The following is an 18021-nucleotide window of genomic DNA, read 5'->3' on the forward strand; positions in this document are numbered from 1 at the left end:
TCACCTAGCAACCAGAGTATAAGCAAAGAATATAGACGCTTATATAGCGTCTATGTCTATATTCTTTCTTTGGTATAATTATAAACCCCGTTAACTACCTTATGAATAATCATTTATATTTTATATTGACATAGCATTTGTATCGAAGTACATAAAATCAAGCTTAAAATGGAAGTAAAACAAGAATTTAGTGAGGAGACCTGTAAAGTAGAAATAGAGTATGGTGACTTAGATGATGATCTTCTGGATGTCTTTAAATGTGAAATTAAGGAGGAATCCAATGGACAAAGTCCACATGATACATATGATTCTTTAGACTTAAAGGAGTATTCTACAAATATTGATATATACCAAGATAGAAATAAATTAAACCCATTTGAAGACAACCAAAAACCTCAAAAAGGTTAGTATCAGAAGTTTCTTTCTCCCTACTCATTTTCCTTTTTCAGGGGTCCCTGTTCCTTACTTTTCTGTCATTCATTACTCTCCTTCTTGTCTTCTTCACTTAAACCTTTCTCAAGATCTCTAACACACAGTCCTTCCATATTCTCCTTATTCTCTCTTTTCCTCTACCCCTCTTTCACTCAATTTTTAACAGCTCTATTCTTCATCCCACATAGTTCTTATTTCTACGTCTAACATTTCCAAACCATTGCAGTCTTTGTTCTTGAATCTTTTTTTAGGCTGTCTTGTCCCTTTTAGTCTTACCCAACATCCACTGTAACATTTTCACTTCAGTTACCTCCATCTTCTTTTCCTGGACCTTCTTTAAAGTCTGTAGCTCACCACCATATCGAGGGCTGAAAACCATAGGGTTCCAAGCGACATTTACAAAAAATTTCAGGAGACGAATTTTAAAGTTTGCTGTCAAATAAAACGGCTTTGACAATTGTACCTTGTCAGATATGTTATATATTTATTGTTTAATGATTTGGTAATACAGTGATTCTTAAAACAATGCTGTCGTTGTGGTATAAAATGCAAATTTCATGGTTTTTTCAAAATGTTACACTTGTACTTGGAACCTTAGGGCACTGTAACAGCTGTACTTGGAACTTTGTGTCCCTCAATAAATTTGAAGTTTTAAAAATGTCATATTATGACATATTATGTCATCATCGTAGACTTTATTGCCTTTAACAATAATAGCCTATATCATGACGTTGGAAGGATCAAAGGAAGAAGAAAATTAACGAAGAGTAGAAAATTAACTTTTATTTTTATAAACTGTTTCATTTCAGAAATCAAACATTCCATGTAATTCTGATCTTCCAGTGACATCCATTTATACGGAAACTCAATATGCTCAAGCTTTTTCGCAGTCAGATATTTGGGTTTTGTGTTATCGGCCTAAGCTACTACAAAGTTAGCAGTGGAATTGTTTATGGGAACCACTCTCTGTTTCTTCCTAATACTGCTGGTAACTTTACTAACATTGACTGTAGAAAACTCGGCGCTGTGATCATTTAGCTTATACTGAAAAGTAAACATGTCTCCTTGCACAAAACGTAGTCGACATACTTTAGTGTAAGGTATTTTATTATATTGGTATAATGATGCTGTTTTTTTGAAGTTTTTAAAGTGTATTGGTTTCATATTAATCACACAGAATGGCTTTCGTTTGTTGACTTTTAACAATAGTCTAATAAACGCTAGTGGAGACCAAATATTCGTAACCTTCATAGCTATTTCTATGCGAGAGTGGATATTATCGACAACCTGTATGCACGAATGACCAGGTATGGAGTATTTCATAGTTGCCATTTGGATATTAGGATGTCTGTTAAGGAAGTCAGTGATTGCTACCGAAATCAGGGAGTTCCTGTTCTGAGGAACACAACTATCACTCCACGTGATTATCTCATTTATTTCTGGATGTTTTAAAACTACTTTCTCTAAAATTTGTATTAGGGCACTAGACAAATCATTGCTTGATCTCCCACATAATGTTTCTGGCCATACTGCACAGTAAACTTCTGAATCAACAGAACTGAGCTGTCAGATTGTATACGTTTAATTTCTGTTTGTAAAACAGCACATAGACTTCAGATTTAGGTAGATTTATGACATTTTTCAGATACATACGTACATTCCAGATACATTTCCAGAACATAGGTTCTGGTTCACAGTTTGAGTTCTCTGTTTTTTTGTTATTTTCACGTTCTTGGCGCATTATCAATTTCTTTCTAATATGGGAATTATATGCCTGTTGCTCTTCTGCCTGCACCCTCTTCTCTTTTTTGGCCAATCTATAGTCTTCGCAGACGTCACACCTATCCGTTTTCGGTTGCAAGAACTCTAGATTATGCTCAAAATTAAAAATGTGTCTATACAACGACAGCTCTTGTGGAGGTATATTGTTTGCATTGCACATTTTAATGTACAATTCATAAATTTTTTTTACGTTAAGTGTTGGGTCTAGATATCTTTTTTTTGAATCTTTCCTGCAATAATGCGCTTCTACATATGGAAAATTGAAAATTATTTTCTTTGCTTGAAATGCGATCTTTTGTCCCTTTCCCTCTTTTATCAGAGTGTGGTGTGCCCGAATCACTCTTCTGTAAATGCACAGTATATATGGGCTTTTTCTGGAAGATATTCAGAACCGGAGCTACAATAATCCTCCCAAGATTCATTTTCGGACACAGAGGACATTGTAAACAAGAAAATGATAATTTTAACTGATAAAACTCACGTGTAACTTTCACCAATACTCTCACTATAATACATGGAACCATATAGTTCTAACTTTAAACCATTTCGTGCGCTTGGAACTAGATTTCACTGTTGATTGTGGCGCTATCTGTCAACGAATCGCAGAACTTTCAATACCATTCTATGCAGAATTTAAAAAACAATAGATTTCTGTTAAAAAACGAGTTTTGTACAAACTGTCGCTTGGAACCCTACGGTTCTCAGCCGTCGATATACCAATGCAGACCTCATCACACTCTTCTATATATTTCTTTTCAGCCCTCCAAGATTTTTCAATCACAGAGTAACCTACTCATTCGCTCCCAGTTAAACCAACCAGCATATATCCTGTGACTAGATTAAGCAGGTAGTAATTCTGAAGAACCTTGATGCAAACCAACTGTCACTGGAAAATTTCAGTCAATCTAATTCAAGTCCTTTCTTTAGTGTAAGCTCCCTCATATATATCCTTTACGAGCATACTTCTCAGGAACCCATTTCTCTCATACATCTTCACAGCTTTTGCCTAGGAACTGTGTCATAGGCCTTCTCAAAATCTGTAAACACCAAGTGTAGCTCTCTTTTCTTCTCACTTTATTTCTTTAGTAACTGTCTCAAAGCAAGCAAGGCATCCATTGTCCTCCTTTCTAGCTTAATCTTTGCTCTACAGTTTTCTCCCAAATTGTTATTATGTGTGACATTAATAGTCTAAGATCTCACTGCAGGATCACAACATTCATAATGTAGTTAATCAAACTGACATTTTTTATACATTTAAAATTAGGAGAATACATTGATAATAGGTTGCCAGTCAAAAAGTGGCCACAAATTTTTTAATTCAATTAATAGTAATTAATTTTTAAACAACATGCATATATGTCACGAGCAGCATATTTTATTTAACAAATAAATGAACAAAATAAAATATTAGTCAAAAATTAATTATTATTAATTGATCTAAAAATATTTGTGGTCACTTTTTGACTGGCCACTTTATATCAATGTATTCTCCTAATTTTAAATGTATAAAAAAATGTGAATTTGATGAACTATGTTATGAATGTGGTCATCTCCCAGTGGGATCTTGTACTATAAATTTATCTCTCTATAGTTCTTACAGTTGTGAATGTCCCATTTAACTTAATACACTGATACCACCACACTCTCATCCACCTCTCGCCATCCCTCCCCATGCATTGTCATGTACATATACATCAATCCCTTTCTCTCCTTATCATATCAGTAATAAGTGCTTAGTATAATAGGAATAAGTTTGGTACTGGTGTAGCACAGGGGTAGAACTCTTGATGATTTTAAAAGAACAATATGATTTTATCCAATTTAATAGTAAAGGTCATTGATGTTTATTATTTTTTAATTACCTTGGTTATGATTAGGTAATTCGATTATGGATAGTTATTTACCAAGTGGGTACACCTCAAAAGTGCCCATTTTTTTGTGAACTTTGCCAAAAAAGTAAAGAAAAGCTCAAATTTTAATATAACAATAATACACTGAAAATTATTAGTATTTATTAAAATATAATGCATCTCAGGTAAAGCTAGGAAATTGTATCTATGGAAATGATAATTTTAATAAAATTTTGAGTTTGCTGATTGGTCTAAACCAAGGTCATTAATCTAAACACACACACAGCTTTCTTAGTTCTTCTCATCAATGTGCGGAGCAAATATCTTCCTTAAGATTTTTCTTTACCAAATATGTAGTTGCGCTTCATTTACCTTTGTTATCAGTCACGTTTCGCTACCATACATATATGAGTCTTATGATTGTTTTATATACCTAGATCTATCTAATGCGTTTTATTAGTGGTTTCTATTTTATAAGGTTTTGAGGGACACAAAGACATCTGTTCCCAGTTTGTACCTATTGTTTATTTCTTGTGATCCGCTATTGGCTTCAGCTTTTGTTTGTTGTTTCAAAATACTTAAATTCTCTGACATGCTCAGAGTTGGAGACATTGATGGTGACATTCTGTCCGATTCTCTTTTTCACTGATTAGGAGCCCCATCTTCTCTACTTCCTTCTCGAACCTGATAAAGTTTCCTTCATCCTTAATCTAGTGTTTACTATTAGATCAACATCGTCTGAATATGCCAACAGTAAGTTTGACACTTCTAGATGAATTACTGCAGCAATAGGTTTTTCCATTCTTATATTTCTGATTATGTATTCCAAAGCTACGTTGAAGAGTTGTGGAGAGAGATGATTTCACTGTTTTAGTCCATTGTTTATTTCAAATGTCTCTGGGTATCATTGTCCAACTCTCAAATTAACTAGTTTTTTTGAAAAGCCAAGTTCTTGTATCGCTGTCTCAAGTCTCACCATGCATACTCTATCAAATGTCTGTTTAAAATCTATACACCTTGATGGAGCTCACGATCAAACTCCCAGCATTTTTCCATTATCTATTTTATTGTGAATATCTGGTCAATGACTTCTTTTGTATATGTTTTGCTTCTTTCTAGTAGAATATTTGCGAGGGTTTTCTAGGTGGTATTTGGGCGCGTTATTTCCTGGTAGTTAGTACATTGCTTTTTGTGGATTGGTACACTAACCCCTTCTTTCCATTCATCTGGGATTGTTTCGTATTGTCAACTGCCTTAAATTAGCTTGTAGATAGATCTACAGTGTATAGTGCTTCTTCTCCGGGTTTTAGACACTGTGCGGGTAAACCATCGCTGCCCGGTGCCTTATTATTTTTAAGTTTTTTTATTAAACACGTTCCTGCACCTTTCTTAAAAGTATTAACAATTATCTATTTTTTGATTAATTTTTTGTAAATTATGAAACATTATAAATTACTCTTTGCGTTTGATGATTTATATTAGGATTTTAGTTTAATATATATATATATATATATATATATATATATATATATATATATATATATATATATATATATATGTTACGAGCAAAGCCCGAAATTGGACAATCCTAGCATTGTACGAAAATCATTGTCCATTTCTAGCATTGTACCCCCAAACTGTACAATGTCCGAAGTGATCAAAATTAAAAATGGTTATCGAAACGCTCATCGATTCGAATCGATTATTATTGACAAGCGACACACCAAATTAAAAATCGAACATTTCTTGTTAATTATTTGATATTTGTATATTTTCTATTTATATATACCTAGTTGTTTTTTTTTTTCGAAAGGACAATGTGATAAAAGGCTGTGTCAAACTAAAATATAAATAATAAGAAGAAATCTTTCTGCAATACAGTGATAATGTTAATGAAACATTTTAATCACTATAATACAGGGAAGATGTTTGTAAAACATTTCAGATTTTCAAGAGATGTGTATGATAATTTAAAATAATTTAATCCTACAATCCAGAAGTCGGAAGCGCTAATTAATTATGGATGTATGACCTCATTGATGTTTGGTGGTCTTCAATAACAAATGGTGAATAATAGTAAAAATCGATCTGAATCGATATCTGTCATATTCTCCCAAACTTTGACGCATGGCTACTTATTGAAATTCGAACATTGTACAGCCATTCTTTTATATAAAGTCCGACGATTATGTCATTTCGGAGATTGTACAGTAAAGGGGTACAATGCTAGAAGTGGACAAGATTTTCCGTACAATGCTAGGATTGTACAATTTCGGACATTGCTCGTAACATATATATATATATATATATATATATATATATATATATATATATATATATATATATATATATATATATATATATATATAGATATATGAAATCACAAACGATTTTTGAAGAGTTTAATAAAAATTAAAACAAACAACATGGCGCTGAAAGCTTGAACAGTCGCACACAGTGCGCATGAACTTAAAATAAACAGTTTACAGTTTATCCAACTTAAAATATAAAAATAGATTTTGACCCTCTAATCCTGTATTTTTTAAAATGGTTCAAAATATCTAATAATTTCTAATTATGGTAATATGAGCGTTACAATTAATTTCATGTTCATTTTTTTTTTAAATATCTATTATAGTGAAATGATATTTATTTATGTCTATTTAATTTATAATGTCTTGTTCTTATCTAAATTTATTAAAAAGCACAATAACTGATATTAATTTATTTATCACTAAAAATACATAATTTATTAAAAAGCGAACGTGACATTTATATTCGCGAGCGCGCCTTCAGAATTAACTGAACTCTCCATATAAAATTTTTCCTTTATATAAACCTCCGTTAGTTCCGGAATTCCCTATAGCAGACTCGAACATAACGGGAACGCCATCGAATAGATTAGAAGCAGGTCAACTAGTTTTTCAACTGGTAGTGGCCCTTGACTCATCATTTCAGGTAAATTTCTGCCGGCTAATCGAAGGCTCTCGTAAAATCTACAACATAACAGCATTAGTCATAATATTTACGGTTATTTTAGGCCAGGATAATTATCGTAACAATAGTTTGACCTCCAGATGAGGAAGAAGGTAGACTGACTTTAGAAGGTCATAACAGTTTAGGCGTAAAAAATTAGAAGAGGTTTTATTTGAATAAAATTAACGAAATAAATCATTTTTATTGTTGAAATAAAAACAAAAGCACAAAAAATATAAAAATAAGAGTAAAACAATACAAAAAATAAAAATATATAAAAAAACGTTAACTATCTATGATGGAAGTCATAAAAACAGTTTTTTTCCGGTGTAATACATAAATTCAGACCTCACTTCATGCAATACACTTGAGTATCAGACTTCTTACAATATTAACATCTTGTCTTTCCAGTGTTGCTATGTATACCTGGATCATGATCTATATCGTCATATCGCACATCATTGGTGGACGAAGCGAGTTTGTTCCAGTCCTAGACATATTAGGTTGGGCTGTCCAATTTGGAGGTCCTCCTACAGTACGGACTGGTGCGTATTTGCAGAGACCCTCAGCTATTTGCTCGCGAAACAGTGGCAATTTGAAACTAGAAGATAGGCATTGGTCACTGCCATGTCAATCAGGCGATTTAAAATATTCGTAACATGGGGTCTTGAGTCTTCAGTCGAATGTGGTATCTGCCGATTAGACCATCCATAACGTCAACACCACATGACTGTTGTATTCTTTGATGATCTGTAGACAGTCCACAAGTGTGAAATTTGTTTCAAGCAGTTTAGTGATGCAAGTACTTTTAGAAAACATTTAAGAGTGCACACTGGAAAAAAACCTCACAAGTGTGAAATTTGTTTCAAGCAGTTTAGTGAAGCACATCATTTGAAACAACATATAAGAACGCACACTGGAGAAAAACCTCACAAGTGTGAAATTTGTTTCAAGCAGTTTAGTGAAGCACGTCATTTGAAAGAACATATAAGAACGCACACTGGAGAAAAACCTTATAAGTGTGAAATTTGTTTTAAGCAGTTTAACACAGCAACTAATTTGAAAACACATTTGAGAATGCACACTGGAGAAAGGCCTTACAAGTGTGAAATTTGTTTTAAGCAGTTTAGTGATGCAAGTGCTTTTAGAAAACATTTAAGAGTGCACACTGGAGAAAAACCTCACAAGTGTGAAATTTGTTTTAGGCAGTTTAGTTAATCATATAGTTTGAAAAAACATGTAAGAGTGCACACTAAAGAAAAACCTTATAAGTGTGAAATTTGTTTCAAGCAGTTTAGTGAAGCACATCATTTGAAACAACATATAAGAACGCACACTGGAGAAAAACCTCACAAGTGTGAAATTTGTTTCAAGCAGTTTAGTGAAGCACGTCATTTAAAACATCATATAAGAACACACACTGGAGAAAAACCTTATACGTGTGAAATTTGTTTTAAGCAGTTTAGTCAAGCAGGTAGTTATAGAAAACATTTAAGAGTGCACACTGGAGAAAAACCTTATAAGTGTACAATTTGTTTAAAGAAGTTTAGTGATGCAAGTGCTTTGAAAAGGCATTTAAGACTGCATACTGGAGAAAATCTTTACAAATGTGAAATTTGTTTTAAGCAGTTTAGTGATGCAAGTAATTTTAGAAAACATTTAAGAGTGCACACTGGAGAAAAACCTTACAAGTGTGAAGTTTGTTTTAAGCAGTTTAGTGAATCATATGGTTTGAAAAAACATATAAGAGTACACACTAAAGAAAAACCTTATAAGTGTGAAATTTGTTTTAAGCAGTTTAGGACAGCAACTCATTTGAAAACACATTTGAGAATGCACACTGGAGAAAAACCTTATAAGTGTGAAGTTTGTTTTAAGAAGTTTAGCGTAGCAAGGATTTTGAAAAGACATTTGAGAGTGCACACTGTAGAAGAGCCTTACAAGTGAAAGAAGTTGTTTTAAGCCTGTTTTAAGAAGTTTAGTGATGCAAGTGCTTTAAAAATAGATTTGCTAGTACACGCTGGAGAAAAACTTTACAAACATTAAAAGAGAAATAGATGACAAGTGATAAAAAATTATCGTTTCCCTAGTTAACTGCTCTTTTTCTAACTTGACTGCACCGTACTGAAGACGACCAATAGTCAGGAATACGTATATACGGTTGCCTTCCATCGATATACAGTCGACTCAGGTAATTCAGTCGTGCGATAATTCGAACCTCTCTATAATTTAAAGTTATCACGAGTTCCCTACAAAATCTCTTTATATTTCGAACTAAATCAATACGTTTTGATGTACTTGGTAATCCTAACGAAAAAAATCATTGCTATATTACAAAATGACGCGTTAATTTGAACTCATCGGCGTCCAACACTCGACAATTCAAAGTTACAGAGAGAAAGAGGAGAAAAGATCGTATGTACCAACGCGCCTTTGTTTCTGTTATGATTAATTTGACTACATATTTGACTCACACATCTCACGAATTGGTTTGTTTAGTTATTAGTTACTGTTACTCTTTCGTTGGTATATAGATTAAAATTTTGTTTGTAATGAGCCCTAGACCGTATAAATGTTTGACAATTGCTGAAAAGAAGAGGTTAATCCAAAAAGTAGAGGAAGATGAGAAGAAAAGTGATGTCGTAAAAGAATTTAAGATTCATCTGAGTACTCTCTCAACCATAATAAGCACAAGGAGAAAATTAATGCTGCTCAAACTGCTGGAGTACGGAAAAGAACTACTAAAGGTAAATTTCTTCGTCTGGAAGAATTCTAGTCATTTGTCTAAGACAGTGTACAGGGCAAAAAGCGTCTATAAGCGGAAACTTTTTGAAGGAAAAAGCAAAAGAGTTCGCGTCTACTCTAAGCATCAAAAACTTTGAGGCAAGTGCAGGGTGGCTTACAAGTTTCAAAAAGAGAAATGGAGTTGTATTTAAAAAAGTTTGTGGGGAAAGTGGAAGTGTTGATGATGCAGTTTGCTTAGATTGGCACGGTAAATTGAAGATCTTGATTGAAAACTATCATGCCCGAGACATTTATAATACTGATGAAACTGGCCTATTTTTCAAATGTTTACCGGACAAGACGCTTCCTTTTAAAGATGAAAAATGTCATAGGGGAAAACATAGTAAAGAGAGGTTGACGGTTTTACTTGCAGTAAATATGGACGAATCGGAAAAACTTAAACCTTTAGTGATAGGAAAATCAATGAAACATCGATGTTTCAAAGGTGTGAAATCGTTTCCTACGTATTATCGTGCTAACATGTAAGCTTGGAGGACGACAGAACTTTTGACTTTTAACAGTTAATGGGGACGGGTTAATGAAACGGCAGAAGCGTAAAATTTTGCTATTTTTAGACAATTGCACTGTCCACAACAGTCCTCCTACATTGTCCAACGTGGAACTCTATTTCTTTCCGCCAAATACAACTTCCAAATTGCAACCATTGGACGAAGGGATTATCCATAATTTTAAGACGTTCTATCGCAAAGAAATTGTTAAGCTCGTTTTAGAATCTCTCGACAAGCAGCTAACTGCAAATATCACGGTTCTGATAACTATTTTACCGATTGATAATTCATGGAGAGGTGTAACACTCCTAACAATTCTCAATTGCTTCAAAACATCCGGTTTTTTAAAAAAAGATCAGGAAAATTTTCCAATACTTATGGATGATGAACTAGCAATAGAATCGTTGGTTGACATCAGCGGTGTGAGTTTTTCCTACTTTGTTCAATTGGATGAAGATGTTTCAGGTTCACTAACTGATGGCGAAATTTTATCTGCGACAGATAAGAATGAAAAAAGTAACGATAAAGATGAGTACGATACATCAGAACTTTTGGCAGAGGTGTTAGTTAAGGAAGCAAGATCCTCATTCGATATCGTACAAACCTTCTGTCTACAAAACGAAAGTGATGAAAAAGCATTTCAGGCACTTTTTCTCTTAAAAGAAATTATTGAGCAGTCTGAGCAGCAGCAATGTGCTGTGAAGCAAACCAGTCTAATACAGTTCATTCGAAAGATTGATTAATTCACATTAAGTATGAGTACATACATGTATGTACACGAATGTACCTCTAAACGTTTGTCATCGTTATAGAACAGCAGTTAATAAATAATAATTGATCAACACTTAATAATTCGAAGTTTTATTTATTTTCTGTCACAAATTTCGAACCATTTGATATTTCAAATACTCAATAATTCGTAAAATTTTAAGAGGGTTTTACATACACACACACACACACACTTCAAATTATTTTTCGACCGTACTGTTTTAAATATTGATTTGTAGTATCAGCAATCGGTCTGTAGGAAATAAAACTCTATTGTTCTGTCTCAATATTTCGTCACGATTTTGTGACTTCTTCAGGAGAAAACTGTAAATTTATTAGAATAATTAATTATTATATGTAAACAAAGTGAATATTTCAATACTTACAACTATAAGAATAAAAATTTAAATTTTTTTAACATATCTAAATAAATGACATTTTTATTTGATTTTTATTTAGTAGTTATAGTAACCGCAATATTTTATAGAGTGAATTCCAATTGTATAATTTTTAGTGAATAAGTTAAAATAAACAATTATTATAATTGATGGCATGTATTCAGTTATTATAATACCGATGTTTAGGAATGGAATAAAATTGTAGGTACAGTTACTAGAGAATTACTAAGTTTGTTTTTAAAGGTTAAGATCTATCATATTATATATTGTTTAGTATGTTGCAGTAGATATTACTTAAATGATTGGTGTCTGTCTTATAATTGACAGATTCAGGAGTTTTATTAATGTGTACCATTTCAAGGAAAAGCTGATTTTTATAATTATCAACTTGTTCCAAGATTTTTACATTATTAAAGTCAAAGTTATGTCCTGTCTTCAAGTGGTAGTCCACTAAGGCACGAGAGTTTTTTCGTATGTTACAGTCACTTTTGTGTTGAGTGACACGTTGTTTAAGCCACTGTTGACTTTGACTGCAATTTATTCTGTAAATTATATTACTCATTATAATTATAAAACTCCAAATTCATTAATTCACTTTGACTTTAATAATGTAAAAATCTTGGAACAAGTTTATAATTATAAAAATCGGCTTTTCCTTGAAATGGTACACATTAATAAAACTCCTGAAACTATCAATTATAATACAGACACCAATCATTTAAGTAATGTCTACTGCAACATACTAAACAATATAGATAGATTTTAACCTTTAAAAACAAACTTAGTAATTCTCTAGTAACTGTACCTATAATTTTATTCCATTCCTAAATATCGGTATTACAATAACTGACTACATACCATCAATTATAATAATTGTTTATTTTAACTTATTTACTAAAAATTGTACAATGGGAATTCACTCTATAAAATATTGCGGTTACTATAACTACTAAATAAAAATCAAATAAAAATGTCATTTATTTAGATATGTTAAAAAAATTTAAATTTTTATTCTTATAGTTGTAAGTATTGAAATATTCACTTTGTTTACATATAATAATTAATTATTCTAATAAATTTACAGTTTTCTCCTGAAGAAGTCACAAAATCGTGACGAAATATTGAGACAGAACAAATAGTTTTGTTTCGTACAGACCGATTGCTGATACTATGAATCAATATATATATATATATATATATATATATATATATATATATATATATATATATATATATATATATATATATATATATCTGACTATCCATATGGCACCCATACATTTCCAAATTTTCATATGATATGGCACCCACCTCCTTTTGGTACCCGTATATCGGGTGCCGAAAGTTTTTTGTGTTGAAAAGCTAGAAAATCATAATATTTAAGCAACAAACACAGTTTTAGGGGGGTGCCAAATTAATAGTAAAATAAAAATTTGGGTGTATTTGTAGTTACATTTTTTTCCGCAAATGTCTCTAGTATCGCCGCGTATATTTCAAAGTATACATTCTACGACATTTGATCGTACATTCGGCACCCCGTAATTTGTCAACCCTGCAATTCGAAAAAGTCTTATTACAGAAGTTGTGCTGTTGTGAATAGTTACTTTTATTGATACTCGTGTTGATAAATAAATTGTGATGAATTCTTCGCGCGCCCAGAAAATGTTGGAATTAGCGGGTAAGTACAAAGAATATATTTTTTGTAATATGCATATTTTCAATAATTTTCCTTTTCTTAAATTAAAAATACAATCGAACTATTTTGAACTTAATTTTTTTTTATTTTATATTTTCAAGAAATTGCTGCGTTTATATTATATGCTAGGTAAATATTTGTTCTATATCTCATTTTTATAAATCAAATATTAATATAAAGTTAAATTTAAAAAATATACTAAGTCCCGTACACCCATAATTCATGTTCTAGTTTATGCTTTTGGATCTAAATATTTACAAGCGCTTATTCATACTACTGTACAATAAAAAACCATTATACTCATTATTACTTTAATTGCGGCAAAAAATATATTTGTATATACAAATGAATTTATACCATTTTCGTGTCTAAAGCCCGAATTTACAATAAAACGGCAATAATAAAATACCTAGAATTAACATTGATGTTATTTTAATAATAAACCTATGAATTCTTAAGAGTTCCGGTTTACCTTCAAATAAAAAACAGCGATTTTTTCAACAATTGACAAAAAAAAACAATCTTATATATGCAATAGTTATTTTAAATAACAGTAATAGATTATGAGGTAAAGAATTTACCGTTTTATTAAAACAGTAACGGTATAGGGTAAGAAGAAAGCGAAAGCGCTATTTTCACGAATATCGTTCGTGTTAATTTCAAAAGACTATCAAACGCTCTTTTGTAATCGATTAGAATAATTTTTATAAGTTAAATTATTTCTATGAAATTTATTTATTTTAAACTAATTACTGTAAATCATATAATGATATTTATGATGTACCGTTCAAATTAATATTAATAAAACTAAAGAAATGTTGACTTTGTTTAGTTAATTCGACAAAATGAATTTTACATAAATTCGATTAATTCAGCTGTAATCACTTATTGAAAGAATATTTTAGATACATCAAGGAACGAATAGAAAGCACTTGGTTACGTTCAATTAGCTTATTAAAAACCTTTATTTCGACTTATTAGGGCCTCTTAGTGGGGTGATACACGATGAGAAGTTTTGCGATCTTTTTGGGATTTCCTAGTAGGTATAAAGCGCGCTATCTTTTTCTAACGCCAGTGTAAGATGGCTTAAAAAAAGATAGCGGAGCATTGGGAATTTTTCAATTCTGACAAAATTGTCAACGTGTGTCCCGGGACTTAATAGCATTCTTTTAATTTATATAGTTTTTGTTTACGTTTGTCTAATAAGCTTGCTATAAAATAATTAAAGAATAATAAGGAAGTTAGGTCAACATTCAGAAAATTAAAACAATTAAAAATCACTGCAGCTTATTACAGCAACTATACTTTAAAAAAGATATTGATCAACAACAAATTAGGAAATAAAGATAAAATATTAAAAGCGGAATCTATAAAATAATCTGCAATTCTTCTGACTCTTTATATATGTATATATCGCGAAAACCGTACGTAACTTTGAATTTAGATTTAAGGAGCATTTAAATTCTTTGCGGTTACATAAAACAAATTATAACGTAGCGAAACATATGTTCAAAAACAAACACACCATTTTTCATAGACAATTTAAAAGTGATACATATGGTCAATAACGGCTTAAAACTAGATCTTTTAAAAACCTTTGAAAGCCATAAAGCAATTAGACAAGGGAAACCCCTTATGAATGAATTATATTGCCTTATTTTCGTCGCCACTTTAAAGTTGTCTACCTGCCCTTTGATGTAAATAAAAAATACCCCTACCCGCACTATTTGTTTTTCACTTTTGTTGTGGCTGTATATTATTTTGGAATAATATTAACTTGTTTAGCTAAGCTCCTTATTATACTTCTGAAGTTAACTTAAGAAGCCGAAATATATATTAAGTTATTTAATAAACTATTTGAAAGTAACTAAGTGGCCATATATTAAAAAAGCAGCTATAGAAATAATAGAAACCTATATATTATTTGATCAGACTTTAAACAATTACACAACGTATCGAAATAATTTTTGCTAAATAAAGGAAAATGACATGTAGTAACGATATAAGAAAATTTATTATTTTTGACATGTAAAAGATAATTTAAAAAATAATACTATGTGAAATAACGAACATTTCCATTGGTGAAAATTCAAAAATAATATATCTAACACATAGACTTATTTATATATAACAAGTTTATAAATATTATTATGATATGCTTTTTCACAATAAAAAAAATAGTTTTAATATAAATTAGAGTTTAATATAAATAGTATGTAAAAATCTTCATTGACGGATATTTTACAGGCTACGAATGAATTTGAGTCATTCAAAAATTTTACCTACTTACTGTAATAAATATTAAGATTACATATTTCTACCCTTAAAAGGTTTTTATTTGACCAGCGCTTTGTGTACTGAATCTTAGGAACAGGGTTTTCCCGAAAATTACCTAAGCAATAATGCAACTCAAGCTATGTAACGCACGCACGATAGGCCATTTATTAGTGACTAGGAAGGCTATATCAAAGCTCCGAAATAAAACGAAACTATAAATAGTACATGTGATTAGACTATTAAGTTTCCGCGTTACAAATTTATCATTTAGTATTTAATTTAAATTAAATTTCTTAACGTAAGAATTTTATTTCAAATATTTCACTTATGGTGACTTAAAAGGAGTTACTAACTTTGCTTATTTTTATTATGGCATCATAAACTAATTATGAATTATATTTATAAGTACATAACTGATTTATCGAGCTACAAGACAGTCATTTTAGTATAATTTATAAAGTATAAATTAATCGTAGCTATTTCTTAATATAAGTTCAGAATTTATTCTAGTAGGGTTTTTAATAAAACAAAACTCGCCAAAATAGAACCGATTGTATTATTCAGTTTTTTATTGCCTTGTTTATCGCCATGTATTAATTTTTTTTTAGGTTTACAATTCACTTCTAATTGTCCAAAAAAAGAACATAAGGTTTGTTGATGTTTTACCTTTACGAGATCTATAATATGTAATATATTTTTGGTAAATTTTAGAAAGCTGATGATCATCAATCTTCCTCAAACACATTTGTTGACCTCGAAGTATATACTTATATATCTTAAGGCAGTCTAATATTCTTTAATAAAAATTTGTCGCTTTGTAGGTAGCAAAAGACAGCAATTGCGCGTCTGTTCCTAAAATTTTAAATCCTGAGATAAATAATGTTGAAGGAAAAATATCATTCCCCATAAGTTGTGAGCCTGTTAAACTTGTAGCCGATTATAGTTCTGATGAATCGGTAAATTTATGCAATGTTTTTATCAGAACGACTTGTAAATTATTTTTGTTTTAGGAAACCAATGAAATATGTAGCAAAACTGAGACCGAAACATCAATTACTGAGCTGCCTGCTTCTATTTATGATTTTGCACCTTCAGATGTATCCGTAAGATTATTAAAATGAAAAATAATAAATAAATTAATTACTCTGTTTTTTTTGGCTTTTAGGATAGTACTGAATACTATGATTCAGATAAAGACCCTGAGTTCGGAATGGATGAATCAACCAAAAGTAGCTCTTCTGAGAGCGATGCAGTTTCATGTTCATCGGAGGATGTTGCCTTAGAGGTGAACTAATAGATTAATTACTTATTGATTCGTGTTAAATTACTAATATATTTAAATTTTTAGGACCCATTGAACAATGAAAATTTAAATTTAGAATCCGACACCGAAATCGAAAACCAGGATCCTGAAATTTCGGAAGATCATCCTATGAACCAAGCAAAGCGCATTCGTCTTAAGAACCATTGTTACTTTTGTGATACAATGGTTTTACAGTTTTCTCGCCATATCGAGAGAAACCATTCCGACGAAATTGAGGTCCAGCGCATATTGTCTAAACCAAAGAACAGTCGCGAAAGGAAAGAACTTTTAGCAAATTTGCGCAAAAAAGGCAATTTTATTATAAATTCTGAAGGCTGCAAAAGACCACAAAAGACATCGGTACTTTTAAATGAAGAAGATTATTTACCATGCACAAATTGTTATGGATTTTATTCAAAAAAACAATTGTGGAAACACAGAAAAGTTTGTGCAAAAAATCTTAACAGCAGTTCAAAGACTGCTCAGTCCGATGGTCAAAACTTTTTGACCAAACAAACAAAAGTTGATGAGCGATTAAGAAATCAGGTTTTTCCGCGGATGCGACCAGATTCTGTTTCCCTTGTAGCCAAAAAGGATGAACTGATATGTGCATTTGGCTCTCGCTACATATCGGTACATAGGGAAGCACATTTCGTTAATGTTGCATCAAGAAAAATGCGAGAGCTGGCAAAAATACTAATTGAAATTAAAAAATTGAACAATAATGTTCGAAATTTGTTTCACTCTCTTCAACCAGCCAACTTTGACCTGTTTGTGCAAGCCACCAAAATTGTTGCAAATTACGACGAAACGAACCAAGTATTCAAATCGCCAACTTTTGCCTTGAATATTGCTACGACCCTTAAACAATGCTGCGAAATAGCTATCGTATTTGTCCTCAAAAGAAAAGAATTTTATTCGACAATAGCAGCCGGTGAGGCGGAGGCAAATTTAAAAACACTAATAAAGCTGTTTGAATCTCATTGGAGATATGAAATAAGCAGCCAGGCCGCTAATGACTTAAGTATTAAGAAGTGGAATAAGATAACACTTGTTCCGTTATCGTCGGATTTAAATATTCTAAAAAAATATTTATTAGAAAAGGCAGTAGCCGCTATTTCAAAATTGCAATCAACTAATTTAAATGCAGAAGCATATACGTCGTTGGTAGAAATAATATTTTGCCAAGTAATAATATTGAATAGGCGAAGGCCTGGAGAGCTTGAAAGGATGCCGCTATTTTATT

The 18021-nt window shown here is 31.4% G+C and overlaps 1 protein-coding gene across 1 annotated transcript in view; it reads left to right on the forward strand.

Annotated features, from left to right (window-relative positions):
* The window catches only part of LOC140443257 (uncharacterized), a 30090-nt gene continuing 12069 nt past the window's right edge, over positions 1–18021 (forward strand). The window contains exon 1 of the mRNA XM_072534400.1: positions 1–403. Coding sequence (XP_072390501.1) covers positions 169–403 — 235 coding nt within the window. The 5' untranslated portion in view covers positions 1–168. The remainder of the gene's footprint in view (positions 404–18021) is intronic.

This window comes from Diabrotica undecimpunctata, chromosome 6, assembly GCF_040954645.1.
Source record: "Diabrotica undecimpunctata isolate CICGRU chromosome 6, icDiaUnde3, whole genome shotgun sequence".
NCBI lineage: Eukaryota > Metazoa > Arthropoda > Insecta > Coleoptera > Chrysomelidae > Diabrotica > Diabrotica undecimpunctata.